Below are 17,781 nucleotides of genomic sequence, written 5' to 3' on the forward strand. Positions count from 1 at the left end.
TTTTCATTTCTACCTAAGGCAGGTCAGTTGAGGGCATGTAAAGACAGGAACAACCCCATGGAATGACTTCATTATATTTTGAAAGAAATCACAAATGCAGCCACTTGTATTACTTCTCTTAGTGTCTTCATTAATCTGGGATGCAAACGTGTCTCCCAAATCATCCTCCCCCTACACACATATGCCGTTTTTTTCTGAATAAAGATTCCCTACAAGTCAGAATTGTCTCATTTCCACCCCAACCCAGAGAAAAAGATACGATGAAAGCAATTTTCATGCAATTATTAGAGTTAATTCCAAATAATCATCCTCCATTGCTATTAAGAATAAATACAGGCAACCAGGGGAAGTGTACTTCTTGAACAGATATTTATAGCTGTGATTTCTGGAGCAATGGAGCTGGAAGCTGCAAAGTCGTGGTGTGGAAGTGAATTACTTGGCCTTCATCTGACTTTATACAGGATGTGCTTAAAGTCCAGCTCTGCTGCTACTGTGAACCCACAGAAACACACCTAGCTCTGATTTTAAAGGGTTGTTTCCCCAGAAGGAACAAGGTTTCTGGAGAGAATTAGATATATTGGATTTTGGAAAAGTTCTTCCCCACTCTAAAATGTCTTTGATTGTTACATGATTATAATGAATCATAAAAACAACCTTGTTTATACATTGTATTTCCCCTAGTGGTGCTGGGGTGAATTTTACTGCATGATTTGTTTTCTTAGCAACCTCAAATATACAGTAATTATGTGTTGAACGTTTTTGCAGCAACATTTATGAAATGTTTTCATACCATAATATTCCCAGCTGGAGACTGGAGCTACCGCTATCCCACATTTGAAAAGACCAGTTCCGGATGCAAGGGCCAGTGATGAAACATAACCACCGTAGGACTGTTGAGACATTATTATGAGTTAGTCCCACCTTAACTTTCATAAACTCTCCCCTGTATTTTTATAGCAACTTTACTCACAGTAAGTGCTGATGGGAGCTGAGGAACATGCATAGGGCAGGTTAAATGTCTACCTTACCCCCTTGGCAGCAAGCTCCACCAGGCATAACAGTAATTCCATCCTTATAAAGTTATAAATACTTGGTGTGCTGATCAGAACATGGTAGGAACAGTTTAAGACATGGATATAATTGTAATTTCTCTGTAAAAATTTCTCTTTTTTTTCTTCTATATTTTTCCAACCAAGGCCTTGCTACAGCAAAAAACAGAATTTTACTTGAAAGAAGTGCACCAAAAAAGATTATTTCCAGAATGTAAATGCAAGCTACTTCCCATAATTTGCAGAAGTCCTGTGAGGCAGAATTTGTATCTGTGTATTTCCTTATTTTCATAACAGAACAGCAAGGGAAGGACATAAGAACCTTGTAGATAGTTTAAGACATGGCCAGGGTTTTTGTATAATGTCATGTTACATATTCTGTTTTAAGGATTTCTGGCAGGCGGCTCAAAAAAAGAAAAGCCATTGGTGTTCTTAAACATTCTACATACCCTCCCACAAATTTAATAGGAATATGAAGAAATACACAGGGGCTACAAATTTCAGAGTCAAGAGCAGATTTAGCTTTCATCACTTTTCTTCCTCCAGTAATCGATAGGCAATTCAGAAATGTGACCCTAGAAACGGAAGAGATGTCTGCCCATGTCACTTGGAAATTGGAATCTTTTTCTAAAAAAAATGAAGAAAAAACCAGAGCATCACAATAAGCCTGCATCTCTCCCTGGAAGGCACACCTAACTTACATACACATGCTGAGAGAGTCTCCTCTCCTGGAAACACAGAGCAAACACTGTTCTGGGACATGAACCTCTCACCCCACCCCACCCCCAAATGTGTGTGCTAGATTAGGAAGTGAGTCTTACTGTTTACTTTTGCCCCAACGCTGGGACATCCCTACAAGTCATAAGAGGACAATATGACTCTCCCACTAAAGATGTACCTTGTTTTCAAAATATTATTACCACAAATTTCTGGAAATCATTTTCCTCAGGTCAGAAAATATCATATCACCTTTTACTACAGGAAAGTCAGTCTTTAGAGAGGGTGAAAGAGGGAGAGGGAGAGCTCTATAAAGCAAGAGAGAAAAACAGACAGATAAACGTGACAACGTCTGCAGGTCAGTGGCAGAGGTCTAATCTTAATCCATAACATAAATGAAATGGGGAAATAAGCTAAACAATTTTGCTGAATTCAACAGTTAAAGAAAGAATTCTCTAACTAGTTTCCAGCTTTATGTTTCCAATTCTGGGGAGTTTTACTGAGGACCCTTGAGTCCAAAACACAGAATAAAAGAGGCAGTTCTGATTGTACCATAGGCTCTTTTTATATATATGGACAAAAACTAAATCATGTTTTAATAGAGGAACAAAATATTTTAGAAACAGAAGAACATTTGGGCTTCAAAATGATTTTATAGAATCGTACACTTGAAACTTATATAATCTTATTAACCAATGTCGTCCAATAAATTTAATAAAAAAAAATCAGAAAAAATATGTTAAAGGATGCTATTTTTTTCTTTTTTTTGCTTTGAATTTTTTAAAAATCTTGTTTGGTAAGTGAAAATTTGCCCTCAGGTTCAAACGTTCACCTATAATACCAAAATAATTTGTTTCGATGAGTAGATTAACAGCATCTATTAGTAAAACAAAAGATCTTTCCTTTCTTCTTAATTTTAGGTTCAAACAAGAATAGAGAAAGCCTGAGTCATTTAGAAAAATCCATGCTTGTGGTTTTATAGGAAAAGTGTGTTCACTGCAGATAACAATACTAGGTCCTGCTTCTCCTCTCCTATGCCCAGAACAGAAAATAACATGGATTGAGATTGAAAATTGAAAGCATTTGCGAAGAGTAAAGAAGTTTTGAATATTTCTGTTCAAAATCTTAGAAGTTCTTAATCTGTATCTACTCAGTGATTAGATAATAGTACTGTATCTAAATAAAATTTTCATGTTTTCACGATGAATACAAAACTATACCAGCAGCAGCACAACAAAAGAAAGTGTAGTTTAAATTCTCAGGCAGCCTAGCAAAACTATTCCTATTGTAGGAATGAAGAGGAAAAAAAGCACCCGAGTTAACTTTTCTCTGCTCTCCCTTGGGTGGGGCTCCAAGGCAGAGTGGGCGGCTGCCGCCAGAAAAGAACCCACGGAGCAGATTGGCCATGAGAATTCTAGAATTTTGTCCTTTGCACTTAGACGCCTTGCCATTTTGCTTAAATGAAGGATATCTTTAAAAACATTTTTAGAAGGGCACAGAATTTTGAGGGGTTTATGGAATATTTTTATGTGAGCTATAAAGCACATTGGAACATTTTACCTACAGGCAATAATAATGAGCTAATGTTTGTATGGCCACGGTTATCACAAAGGTCTCTGTGGTCTACACAATCTATTTCCCTTCTCCCACCTCACTCTCCCCCTTGCTCTCTGGCCATCCTGATGTTCTTTGAACTCTCTAAGCATGATCTGGCTCCAGGTCTTTGGCAAATGATATCACCCTCTGCCCAGAAAGCTCTTGCCCTAGAAATCAACATGACCTAATTCCTCTCCATTTCAAATCTGAACTCAAAATCATAATAAGAAGAAGAAGAAAGAAAGAAAAAAAAAGAAAAGTAGAGAAAAGAAAAGGCTCACCTGTCCTTCTAATCTAAAAACCTACCCACCCTGCACACCATGCCCTTGGTTTATTTTTCTCCATAGCGCTTAGCATCTTAAACATTTTACTTATTTATCTTGCTTATTGTCTCTCTCCTAACCATTCCCAAGTCCAAAAATGTAGAAATATTTTTCTATATTGTTAATGAATGTATCACCAGCACTGGGAATATGACCTGAAACACAGTTAATAAAATGATTATTTGTTTAATATATGACTTTTCTATTAACTCATCTAGCCCTCACGGTGAGTTGGTGAGGAAATTACCTTTAAATTTCATGATAGGAAAACTGAGGCTCAGAGTAAACTTAGAGTAGTTACACAGACAGTAAGCAGCAGAGGTGAGACTCAATCCCAGGACACCTGACTCTATAACCCATTCTATTTCATCTATATCGATGCACTAGAGCAAATGCTTTGGGGACCTTTAAGTTTAGACTCTAATACAGTCTCATTAGAGGTGCATTTGTCCTACTTTTACATTGTTGATCACACATAGCTATTCAAATTGCTTATAATTAGTCACTGGAAGAGAAAGGAACTAAGATTAAATCATGAACTAATGCTTATTCAACACCACCTGGCTAGGCCTATATTAACAAAGCAAAGCCTATAAATGTGGTTGTTATTCTAATAATTTAGGCAAAACCCCTGCTTCTCTTCAATTGTCACAAAAAAATTGCTTCAATTTTTCTTCGCATAAACTAGGGTTTTACAGCCTCAGTGCTGCTGACACTTTGGGCTGGAGAGTTCTTTTTTTGTGGTGTCTGTCCTGTGTATTGTGGGATATTTAACAGCCTCTCTGGACTCTCTTCAATAGATGCCAGTAATACCACCCCAATTGTAACAACCAAAAATCTTTCCATACACTGCCAAACGTCCTTCAAGGAACAAAAAGACCCAGTTAAAACCACTATCACAACAGACACTTCTTAGGCATTGTACTGGAGGTATAGTGAATATCTAATAAGCAGCTAAACACAGGGCGATGGGACTTTGGTTTGTGCAAACCAGAAAAAAATGAAAGGACAAGATAAAAATTCCTCTTCTCCTCTTCTTAATCTGGGTAATGCAGGAAAATGTAGGATTTGCAGCTTATTGACCAATTAAGTTAAAAAAATGTTGTGTGGTTAGCTATAGTGTATTTCTTAGACCACTAATATGCCTAACACTTCATGGAGTCAGAGATTTCCTTCCCAAACATGGAATACAATAACAGATAAATAACCCACATGGTCATTATCAATGTCTTCTTTTTGCCCTCTCCAATTTCCTATTGGTCCCTGCTTATATACTATAAAAGAACACTCAGAGCTATGACCTCTTCCCAGCACCTACTTCATTGCCTAAATTCAGGCCCTTGGTATTTTTGCCACTATTACTTGCCTCCTTATTCCTTGACTCACTCTATCCCCACGCCTCAGATCATCTTTTACTTTGCAGTCAAGAGTATCTTTCTAAGGCCAATCCCACTTCCTACTGAGTTCTAGCGCATTTCTCAAAGAGGTATCCCGGAATCAAATACTTTTTGGTAATACGGTATTAAACAAAATATAACAGGATTCTTTAATACTCCTTCACAGAGCCTATATACACTATTACATAGAATTTTTGATTATGAAATTATTAGACCAGAGAATCTTTTCTTGAAATATGTCTTGGCAATAATACAATGCATTTGGGGGTAACATTAGCTTATAGGGTTAAATTCAGGTTCAACAACAGCATAGTTGTATGATATGGCCAAGTATTGTGCTAAACATTTGAGAAACTAAGCTAAAAAAAAAGGCAAAGTCCATTCCTTTGATGAGCTGACATTCTGTGGGAAAAACCAACAGACAGAGAAGATTAAACATTGTAATTCTATAAGAGCAGTATAAAGAGCTATTTGAGCACAAAAAAGTCATATCTGAGCTGGGTCTTAAAGAGCAAGTAACAATTTCCATTGTGGAGTGAGAAATAGGTGGGAAATGGAAAAAGAGAATGGACATCACAGGTGTAGGCAATAGGATTTACAAAATCACTGGAACAGAAAGCACAGACATAAGTCAAGTTATTCAACAGGTATGGGGAGAATGGAGAAAGATGAGACTAGATAACTAGGTTGCAGCCAGTGTGCCAAGGCCCTTGCATGCAAGGAAATATGTTTGGGCACTAGACTGATGTCAATGTGTAGCCCTACAAAATATTTAAGCAGGAAAGCAACTTGGTTAGAATTGTGTTTTGTAACAGTAACTTCATCAGAAATATTGGAGCTTGTGAGGCCAAAGCACCACGGCTAGTTGGGAGGCAACTGGAATAGTTAAACTGGTACCATACAATCTATGGCCCATGGACCAAAGAATCAGCCTTACCTGGGATCTTCTTAAAAATGCAAATTCTAGTGTTCTACCTGGAGTACTGACTCACAATCTTGGGTAGTTGGTCCCTGGAAACTGTTTTAACAAGTTCTCCAGGTGGCGTTCACAAAAGCCCAAATTTGAGAAGCTCTGATCTAAATAACATATGAAGAAACTTGAACTATGGAAATATCAGCAAGAAGAAATTTCAATGTTTGAAGATAGAATTGACAGAATTTACTAACCAACAGAATGTTTGGAGCCAGGGAGCAGGTAAAGGTGAAAATAGCTCTGAACTTAATAACTTGTGTGACTAGGTGTGTGGTGAGGTCCTTAATAAAGATGAGGACTTGTTTTAAAGTAGGCTATGATAAGTTTAGCTTGGGCAAGTTAAGCTTGAGGCCCCTGTAAGACATTGGGAAGAGGTGATCAGTAAGTATTGGAAAGGTGGAGCTCAGAAGGGAGATGCAGGCTAGTGGCAGTCTCATTATCTTTGAAATCATGTGGGGTTCCCCAAGAAAGTGAACAATGAGAGTGAAGATCAGACCCAGAGAAACAAAAACACTTAAAGAATGAATGGTGTATAGTGACCGCAGAACATAGAAAAATGAGGAGAGAAACATATCACAGAGCTGTGGATAAAGCTCATTCTCCTTTATGTGGTCTAAAAAGACTCCTGTTATCTGGCTACCTACCTACCTACCCTGACTTACCTACACCTTCATTATACGTCTCATATTCCTGAAATTTCAGACATTCTGACTAACTCAGGGTCCCCCCATTCACCATACTCTTTGTTAATCTTAAGACCTAGGCAATGTTGTCTCCACTCTGCCTGGAATGCCCCTTACCTCATTTCCAGTCATCAATCTCAGATGCTACCTCATTTTTTAATCTCCCCTTAGCTCTCACAGCCAGAATTAACCACTCTTTTCCCAAGTTATATCTCTTTTAACACTTGGAACATTTCCTGAGCAATTCTTTTTTGCTGTCTATTTTCTCTAATAGAGGTCCCGAGAGACAACTTGCTCATCTTTTCATCCACTAAAGAACCTAATAGGAGACCTAGTTGAAAGCCACTAAAATTTTTGCCCATGGAAGAAAGAATAAATGAGTCAATGATAATATGGATGGATTAATCAATATATATGGGTCTTAAACTCAAAGAACTGATAAAAACAGTATAGTATTAAGGTCTTTTTCCTTCAGGACCTCCCAAGTCCTCCTGCTGATTAGAGGGCTCCTCAAGTGTTGTTTCTGTTAGCAGTTCACTCATTTCTTCTCCCACACATGCTCTCAGGGCTCACCCCACCACCACTGCCATGCTGGAAAGGAAGTCATAAAGTGGGCCTAGTATACTATCTCCTCCAGAAGCATTAGTACAGACATGGTGAGAACATCTTATTGAAGAATTTCAGACTGAGGAGGAGGTATTCTTGGGTGATGAGTGGGTTCCTTAAATCATCCCACATAGATAGTTCTCTACCAAACTAATACATAGAGTTTTCCAGAAATGAAATGAAAAGTTCTACTTTATGGGTATTTCAAAGCCTACAATAAAACCAAAATAAAATTCTAAGAGAAATGTTAATGATTATATGTAAGTGTTCAGCTTGAAATTTGAATCTTTCAAGGATTTACTTTAGGAAACTTCATGAAAATGGATGGTAGGAAAGGTCTTATCTGAAATAGTTCACTACAAAATATTTATTTCCACCCTTTAAATCCTACCAGTCTGTTTAGAAACTTAACATTTGATAGTTTTAAGAAAGAACAAATGACCTGAAGTAACAACTTTCTACAAATTCGTAATAGCTCTTCACCTGGTCACTGAGCTGAGACTTGAGCCAAATTCTGCAGATTCCCTTCAGTATTGGGTTTCATGCCTTCCATCTTGTGCAGGCCGCTCACAGAAAACAGCCAAGAAAAACAACCCAGCACAAATGGCTGCAAATTGACTTGCAAATGTACAAATTCAGACCAAAAAGTGAAGCAGGAAATCTTTCTTGAAGGGTAATTATCATAATTTATAGGGGGCAAATCTAAATCCTTTCCAATATTTCTCTAAACTTTTCAGTGACTTCATTGTCCATGACTGATGACTGTTGCTACTTCCTTTTAACGTGTATTTTAAAGACCTGTACTGTTCTTCATGACCTATAACTAGGAAACTAAATAAAACCCCTCTATCTAATTAGCACAAATTAACACTAGGCCTGGTTAAAAAAAATATTGATTATCCCTCTGCCCCCAAATCAAACAAGATACAACTGACATAGGAGAGACACTAGGGAATTTATATTCTTAAAATTTCTGAAATTTCAAACTTTAGCTTAGCTTTTCATAAAATAAAATGATGAAATATAAAATAAAAAATATATATTAACATTAAAATAACAAAGGGAATTAAACCTCTGATGAATATGGTTTGGTTCAGTATACTATAATCTAATACTAAAATATTAAGTAAAAATGTCAATTATGAGTTAATTTGCCAGATAAAGAAGAAACTAAATGATTGAGAAAAGGAAACAAATACTTATAGCCATCACTTTGAAGCCCAGATTATTAAAATCAACTGTTTTCATTGACAGATTAAATTATGTAGCAACATTAACATTTCATGAGAAACCTTATAAGCGAACAATTTAGAAAATGATGATTGCTGAACTGAATAACAGGCATAAAACTTATAAAACAACTCACCCAGCCCCATATGGCTATTCTTTTTTCATCAATGAAACCCATTTCTATGAATTTTCTAAAGTAAAAGAAACAAATTTTTAGAATTTTAAGTGTGTACACATGACATTTACTTCATTACACAAGCATATTTAATCCAAAAATTTAATAGAAATGCTACATTTTCTTTGTTTAAACACACGCATAATCAGGCTGCATTTACAAATAATTAAAATAATATTATCATGTTTCTGAAAAGGATAAAAAGATCCTCTGGACCCTGCTGTACATCTATCAAGTGGTACTTTTCAGGGCTGAAAGTTCTTGTTTCCTAATTGTGTGGGTGGCTCACAGTAACACAAGAAGTAATAGCACCATGACTAGGACCATATTTTTCAATCCCTTGCTTTAGAAGAAGAATTTTCTGTTGTTGCTATTTTAAATTTTATTAATTTCTCATTACCTTGTTTACTTAGATATTAAGCACCATCTCATCTTTGATCACATCCATCCATGGAAAAACATCTATCTCTTCCGCATCACGGAGTTGGGCACCCTCACTTTACCACAGTATGAACAATGATATGTATATTTTAGGATATGAACATGATTCAATGGAGCTCCATCAAAGGAGAGCCTCCATTTGAAAAATGTTTTGAAAATAAATCTCTCCTTTGGAACAAGGGGCATGCTGAAGGGCAACCTTTAAAAGTCATGGGAAGTGCTCAAAATGTAACTTTGCAAAATTGCTACAAAAAAACTGTTTTAAGCCAATTTATTTCATGCTCCCTTGAGGAATAGTGCTTGAGAGCAATTGTGATTTATTCTGGGAATGGTCTAATAAAAATTCAAGAAACTCTCAGAGAAACAGAAGCAGTGGGAGGAGAAAACAACTGTATAAGCCATTGTAGAGGCCAGGATGCAACACTCAGGGGAAGGAGGGAAAGAGTCAAAATAACACACATGGCCCCAGAAAAACACAATTGTTTTGTTCTCTTTAGCTATGTTAATGCTTTCTGCTTCTTCTCTTAAAGCCGGATGGAGTGATTTTCATTAGTTGAAATACTGCATTTCTTTACAGTGACCATTTTGATCATTGCATTGATTCGACATGTGCTTCTCCAATGCAGAGTTGGGCAAATGCCCGGGACAAACAGATGGAAGAAGCCCCATCAGTCACAGCTTACCCAACACTGATTTTGAGGGACATTGAAGAGTGAACAGGGAAGAAATGCATTAGCAAATTGAAAGTTGCTACCTGTGTGGATCCATTCATAGTAAAGCAGAGAAAATGGGCAGTTAATTTTGGCAATTCTTCCACAAACTTCGAAAGCCAAATGAAAGAAGGAAAGGTTCACTTCCTTCGTTAAAAAAGTAAACCCGACACTAATGCTTTAAGACAGTTCTGGGCCATAAAACCAAATGTGACTTTTATGATCTCCCAGAAGCTAGCAATCATATTGCTTGCGTCTAGGGTAAAAGCAAATAACAAGTCATACATGGGAACAGGAAATTCTTAACAGCTCCCTTCCTAGGTTTATTCTGAAATGATGACATTTATAGGAAATGATAGTGCAATAGTTAACATCGACATGAAACATTAACACTTAATGTGGCAGGAGTAGGTTAAAGGTTACCTAGATAATCTGGGCACATTGAGACTAACAAGGCTCTATAAAATTTACCTCCAAATTTTCAAGAGCTTCCAGGAGGTTTATCAGAAATACTGCTGATAATGTAGTTAAATCAACAAAATGTTAGTAACAAATGAAAAAGCATGTTTTTCTAATTTAGGATGCTGGACTGAACTTTACAACTTTTCTCTCATAAAAATGGCCCTAGACCAAAGGTCAACTTGCAATTCTAGTTGTTATTCTATTTTGGAAATGTCCTTTTTGGTAACGTGTATAACAGTATGATATATATTTATCATATAATGGTTTCTTTTTCATTTTTTTCATGTTTTCCTTTGTTTGAATCAATTTATTGACCCCAACTAGTATTTACTGTTGTTTCCAGACACGTATACATGATTTTATTTTAGTATGTAAAAAATTTATCCAGACTGAATTTTATAAGAGATTCACAGGGACAAATTTCATTTTGGGGGGGGCAGAGATGTAACTTAAGGGCTACCACAGGAAGATTGCAATCCCAGTTCCCCAGGTCAGACATTTGGTGTCGGATTCTTAAAACACTTTTGGGGGAGACATGTGGTTGAGTTATTTCCAGGATTATCATTATAAATCTATCCCTTTTAGCTTGTGTTTTCTCAAAGCATTGGGTTTCAAGCCTTTCCTTTCACTTTTGCAAAGCCAAGGCCAGCCCCAACTGGCATCTCCACTGCTGCATACGTCCCTTGCGTGGGCGGCTCCACTGCCCCTTGTTCACTAGGATGTTTACGGAAAGTTTTATTCAAAAGCAGTGCTGCCCCTTTAGAGTGTGGGCAGTTTCCACTTTACAAAGATTGTAAGTACATCAAAAATAGAGATCGTAAACTGCACAATTTTATACAAAGTGTATTGCAAAAGCATGCATTAGTATTCGATCTTGTTGAAAGGCTGAGTACATGAGTGAACATATGCCTGATCTATAGCAGGAGACCTTTTTTAGGTTCCATCCTAAAAATGGCACATTGAAAATAAAGGTAGTCAATTAACGTCTCTGGTCCATCTTTAATTCTAAATGCTGAATACATTTAAGTTATTGTTAAAATCAGAAGAATTTGTGGCTTTCTGTGATATATGTTGAATATCAGAAACAATTTTTGTTAAGGTTTGTAGAATGGGCTTCAGGTTTAAATTTTCATTCTATCCAAGGAACAGATTAAGAAGCTATCTTTTTTTTTTTTTAAGCTATTCTTAAATTTGAATGCTGTACTTTTGGTGGCAAATAAATGGGCAAAAATATAATGCCATCTTTTGTTGTTATTGCTAGGTAGTGGTGATAAAATGATGATGCTTGTGAGATTGTTCTTTAACCAATGACAAAACAAACCACTTTTTAACTCTATTAATTTTGGAAAATATCTAACTGAATTATAAATGAGGCACAATTTACATCTCTGTCTTTTGATGTAGTCCCAGGATTTACATGTCTCCGGTGTTTATTGCATGGTTTAAATACAAATAGACTTACCTGTTGTGCCAAAAAATTCTTTAGAGTATTAACTCTGTAATGCTGAAAATTGTGTTAATATTCCTGTTAAGGCACACCACAGTCTTTATATGAGAAATTAATCTCCCTGGGGAGTTCTTTTTTGAACTGTCTCTTCCACTTCTCTCAGTCAGGCAGAAGACTCTCCCAGAGTTAATAGTGGAAAGGTCAAAAATACAGATTAGTAAAAAAGATGAAATGTCCTACAAGTTAGGCATGAATGATGCCTACAAATTGTGTAATGTTATTTGATAATCTACTTATTGATTTGTAAAGTTTTACTCAAATAGTCTGTTTTTAATCCATTTTTATGTGTATTACTGTTCACAGAATGGAAGAAAAAAATGAAAACATATGGGTTATGATTACTTTTCTATTTAAAAATAACTACTTGTGAGTCTAAACTTTTCTGCTTTGATTACAGACAGAACACAGAAAAGTGTTGTCTGGGCCTGGCTCCTAGATGTTAAATACAATCTGTGTTGTATACACTGAATAAATTCAATAACTATTAATAACATTAAGATGATAAAAGAAATGTACTAATGAATTTTCTAAATTGCTATTTGGTGTGAAAGAGTGACCTTCGGTTGTCATGCATATACATACATGAGTAAGAGTGCAATCAGCCTGTTAGATTTTACATTTATGAGCTGCTATTCTCTAACTTCATCCACTTATACCATAATAACAGAAAACCAACAACTATAGAGAAATATCCAGAAAAAAGTCCTGAACAGTGTTTTCAAATAAGCAACAATATTGGCAACTATAACTTTTAAAAAATTTTTTAGGAAAAGATGATTAAGCCATAAATTGTGGTTGAGAATGTAGTTGGGAAGTAAAACTCAGATTCTGAACCTGTTTTTTCTCTAAATATTTTCATAATATAATTTCTACAATGTAAAATAAACTTTCATCAAATGAAAATTAGGAAACACTTCCATGCTAACACAACTGAGCTTCACAGCTAGTTTGGTTACAAATAATTCTTAACATCTATAAGTATACAGTGCTGATGAAATCTTGACCTATTCCTAAACTTAGGAGCTAGAATCCACAATGCTTGAGCAAATTCAGCTGTGTGGTTTTCTACAGACAACCCCTAGAGTTAAACAAATTTTCTGCTAATTGGGAGCCATGTTAATAAATGAAAGGCTATAAAAAAGACAAACATTGAAAGAGAGTATTTGTCTCTTATCACTATAAATCATTTTTCTACATATTTATAAGCTCTCTTCCATGAATAATTTTTTCTCATATTGGGCAAAAATACTCCTTTAAAATTAGTGATAGCTTCAGATGAAGTTGGAAAATAGAAAGTATAAAAATAGACAAAAAGAATTAAGTCCATAACTTCTTTTGTTGCATGTCAATTTCTGTTTGAATGACAGGTGCTCACCTGACAGCTGTGATCTGGTCCTCAACTTCATAAACACCCAGCTTTCGATACACTGCATACAGGTGTTTGTCACCTTGGAAAGCTGTTCCTCGACCATCCACCAAGGCAATGACTATCCCTTCCTTACTTGCGAGATAAGATATCCAACTAATAGCAAATACAGACCGTACACTCTGACTGCAGGGACCACCATACCTAAAGAAAAGAAAAGATAGAATCTCTGATTCTTTGGTAAAACTCGACTTCCCATCATGGCCGAGAACTGCCTTTCATATTTCCTAGTACATGTGTATGATAAAATTTCAATAATAGTGGCATTAGAACTGGCTCAAAATCAAGACAGGACCAGGCTTTTCCCAGAGGTTCGCTACAAGGAAGTTGTTTTGGGACACAGCCTTGCCTCTTCCCCAAAACGGATACATCTAGGGTTGGCATTTCAAGGAATATGTGTGGGTTTTTCGTCATTTCTGCCACCTGCCACTTGCTAAAAGCAGACATAAGATATACTAAAAAAATGCATGGTGTTTTAAGCAAATTGTGTGTAGGTCAGCACTGATTTTGGGTGTGATTCCACTAAATGTATTCCATTCCCTTATTTCATTTCAAACTCAATTACATAAAATGCTAAGATGGTTTACAATATTTTTTTTGGCTGCAATTTATCTCAAAGGTATTCTGACACATTCGGCAATTTGCCATACAAAAGAAATTCAACACAGCAAATGCAAGCAAGTCCATTTAAAATCTCAAAACTTCCTCAATCTATTTAAATAGCCATATTTTATTTACCCTTATTAGTGGGTGAATATATAAAAACAGCATCAATAGGAAATGTTCCTAAGAAGAGTGGTTCATTCTATCTCATAAATGTGTATTTAATCCAACATATTTTCAGTACATACTTTTTACACCAAAAAAAATATATTACATACACTTGAATTAGCAAGGGATACTTCTTTGATCTGTCAAATTGAGGAGGAAGCATCATCTTGTACCATAAAGCTTAGGGAAAAAAAAAAGGAGAAAAATCTTTATTCCACTACACTCATAGCATTATTTATTTATTTTCTTTAATAACATTAATAACATAAAATTAATTTATCACTAGTAAACTGTTAAGAATCAAACACATTTTAAATTGATTTTTTACATATTTTTGTCTAATATTTGAATTACTAGAAATCTTGAATTATTGTTTTTGTAGAAATACACATTCTAAAATTACAATTAGATATGGCAATATTGTAAGATTCAGACTATAAAATTTATCTTATCATTTTTTAAAAAATACAAGATAACTGTTCAACTTCATATCCATAAATGAGAAGTTTTTAAAAGATCTTACTAATTTCATTGATTTCAAATTTATTTATTTCTTCTTTAGGCAGCTGGATATTTTTCAAAGCATTTTCCAATTCCTTGTTTTCTTCCAGGATTTTAATTTCTTAAAAAGTAAATAAATAAAATGTTCATTTTTTATGAGTAGCATTTTCATAAGAAAATTCCTTTCTAAAAGTTCCTTAGGGGTTAATATGGATGAAACTTAACCTACACAAGGATTGCTTAAGGAGTTTATTTTTAATCCAGCCTTTAAAGCAGGTGTGAATTTATGAAGGACAACAATCATTATCTCCCAAACTGATTCTTCCAGGATCAAAACACACTTTGAGCACAGTCACAGAACCAGGAATGTTTATTAAACCATATTTTCCCATCTCCAACTTTTCTTTTTTAATGTGAAGTTATGACCTGAATAAGTGAAATTTATTTTACCATTCACTAAAAAAAATATGTAGTATGAGTAAAATCTATATTTCTGAAACCTCAAATTAAAAATAATTATTTAAGTAGTTACAAAAGTTGTTTTAAAATTTTTACTGTGTAAATTCAAATACATTTCCGTATTTTTAAAATATCTATTTCTTTATTAAACCTTTCCTTCTGTACTTGATTAAGATGAGATATTCTTCCTTTTCTTTGTATTGAATTACTGTGCATCCTATTTCTTCAAATTCTCTCATTATAGTTATATATCTTAGTAAAACAACTATATACACACTATGATCTCTTTTTGTCTTTCATCTTAAAAGATGCTCTAAAAAACAGCTGTTTATATTTGATCTTAGTTATGTTTCACACTTTAATCTTTAAAATTGAAGAAATCCATTCATCTTCTGATGCTGTAGATTGAGTTTCCAGCAACAGAGGGCATTTTGTAAGCTTTTATTTTGAACTGGGATTGACACCAGGGATCTTCTAGAGTAAAGTTAGACTTTCATATAATATATAGAATTTGTAGCTTTATTTTTTAAAACAGGATCTGAATGATTTCTGAAATATAGAAGTTCCTATAAAAGATATTATGTGGACTTATTTTTTTACCTTTTAAAAAAAATAATCCTTGAAGATGGGGAACTGGAGAGGACTTAGAACTACACTATGTTTGCCAAACCACTTCCGTTAGAACTCTCAGTTTTCCTGTATTCATGGCATTTTACTCCAACATGTTATATTTAATCTTAGAACAATTATAGATGTTTTTGGTATTCAAGGGAGGATCCAAAATAATTCTGAATTTATTTATTAAAAATTGTGTATTTATTCTTGGATGTTTAAACTTCAGTGACCTTCAGTCTCCATTTGATGCAATGCACCTATTGAGATGTTTTTTCCACTGCTCAAAACAGTTTTTGAACTCATCGATTTTGATGCCTTTTAGGGCTCCTGCTGTTTTCTGTTTCACCTCTTCCACATCAGCAAAACATTTCCCTTTGAGTACTTTTTTTCATCCACGTAAACAAAAGAGTCGCTTGGGGTGAGATTGGGTGAATAGGGGGTAGGGGTGGGACATGGGGGTCATGCTGTTTTTGGTCAAAAACTGCTGAACACTCAGTGGGGCGTGGGCAGGTGCACTCATAAATCACCCGTCATGAAATAGGCAAATGCATTGAAAGACTCTTTCAAAAAAAATTCACTGAAGCCAAACACAGCCTCTAACAACAGCCCCAGCTGGTACACTGATACAGATGGGTTCCTAGAACACTCATCTAGCGGGGAAATCCTGTATTACAAGGCTTTACAAGATAATTCTGGGTTTTTTGGGGGGTCCCCACTCATAAGCTATATAAGATACATAAATGTTTTAACTTTGGCTAATCTATGAGGAAAGCAATACTTTTGTCATCTTAAAACTTAAAAGCCATCCAATCAATAGGTAAAAGGCATAGACACAATTTTGAGTACAATGAAGCCTGCTCTTCATTCTCCTTGTCTGGGTTTTATATGCCAAGCTTTCACGGATAACAAATCCTGTGTGAAGCAAGCACACAATGTGGCTGCATTATATATTCATTTATTACTATTGTTATAATTTTTCCAATAGGTACTGTTAGTTGGAGACAATAAACAGATGTTTCCAGGTTGCTTTAAACTTTGATTTCTTCTCCATTCTGTTCCTAGTTTATGAACTTTTCTGATTCATAATTTATTGAGATGCCAAATTTAATTGAAAAGTTTGCTAATGTTTCTGCAGTCTAGGGTTGCATTTTTATAAGTGATAAGTGGGTAATTTTTCACCCCCCCGGAGCAAAATGGAATTTCATAGGGCTGTGAGGAGAGGAGGGGTGGCAATTGGGTTTCTCTGTGTGGCTTTGCATTAAAAGCCTATAATCTGGCAAAGAAGGGCCACAGTCCAGGCTACACCTTTTACCTTGTTTCACTCATTATATACTCAGCACCCAGCATCCTTAGTACCTAGTCCTGACGTGTAGTATGTCTTCTCTGTATATTTGTAGACGTTTTATTATGATGAAGTTAAATGGTAGGCATGAAGGATCATGCATTAGATTTCTGTCTAAATCATATGAAATACCATATTTTCCCATTAATTAAATTATGTGAAAAATTTGTAAAAAAGCTGATAAATGAGGTCATTCCCTCAGTTGGGTAATTTTAATGAGCACCTGCTGTGCCTGAAGCAACTAATCCTCAACCAGGCCCTCAGTGTCAAGTGCCAACTCTTCTGAGTTTCTGTAGCATCTGGTTCAAGTACTCTCTGTTGTTTTGAAATGGCCTTATTCACTTTGCAAAGAAAATGAGGCTGTTGTACTGTTTTCGGTAATGTCTTCAAACTTTCATCCAATGGCATACATAATTCTTCATTCTTTCTCTTCGCAATGCCAGAGATTAATCATCTCACCTGTCTCTGAACTGCATATTTTTCCAATTTCCCTCCTTATGTCTTCTGCCTTTTGGGTCTAATTCCTTCCATCGGCATTTAACTATACTCAAATGCTGATTATCTTTGAAAAACAAAATTAAACCTCTATCAATCCTTTCTCTTTCATGTCAGCCAGACCTATTGAAAATACTGTCTTTTTTTTTTTTTTTAATCACCTACACAGGCCTAAATTTACTTCATTCTGGCTTCCACTTCCATTGTTTCATTGGAATGACTCTGATAAAGCTAATGCTAATCTCTCTCCTGCTAAATTCATGGGTTTAAAGCAGGCCTTGCCTCACTCTCTGTAGCATTTGA

General features: G+C 35.4%; 1 protein-coding gene across 1 annotated transcript in view; it reads right to left on the minus strand.

Annotated features, from left to right (window-relative positions):
• FAP (fibroblast activation protein alpha) overlaps positions 1-17,781 on the minus strand; it is a 49,757-nt gene that overhangs the window by 3,195 nt on the left and 28,781 nt on the right. The window contains exons 13-17 of the mRNA XM_090287626.1: positions 14,590-14,688; positions 14,177-14,246; positions 13,245-13,439; positions 8,711-8,765; positions 791-890 (exon numbers count right to left, since the gene is read on the minus strand). Of these exons, the coding sequence (XP_090143752.1) occupies positions 791-890; positions 8,711-8,765; positions 13,245-13,439; positions 14,177-14,246; positions 14,590-14,688 (519 nt within the window). The remainder of the gene's footprint in view (positions 1-790; positions 891-8,710; positions 8,766-13,244; positions 13,440-14,176; positions 14,247-14,589; positions 14,689-17,781) is intronic.

This window comes from Furipterus horrens, unplaced genomic scaffold, assembly GCF_987537825.1.
Source record: "Furipterus horrens unplaced genomic scaffold, mFurHor1.1.pri manual_scaffold_1, whole genome shotgun sequence".
NCBI lineage: Eukaryota > Metazoa > Chordata > Mammalia > Chiroptera > Furipteridae > Furipterus > Furipterus horrens.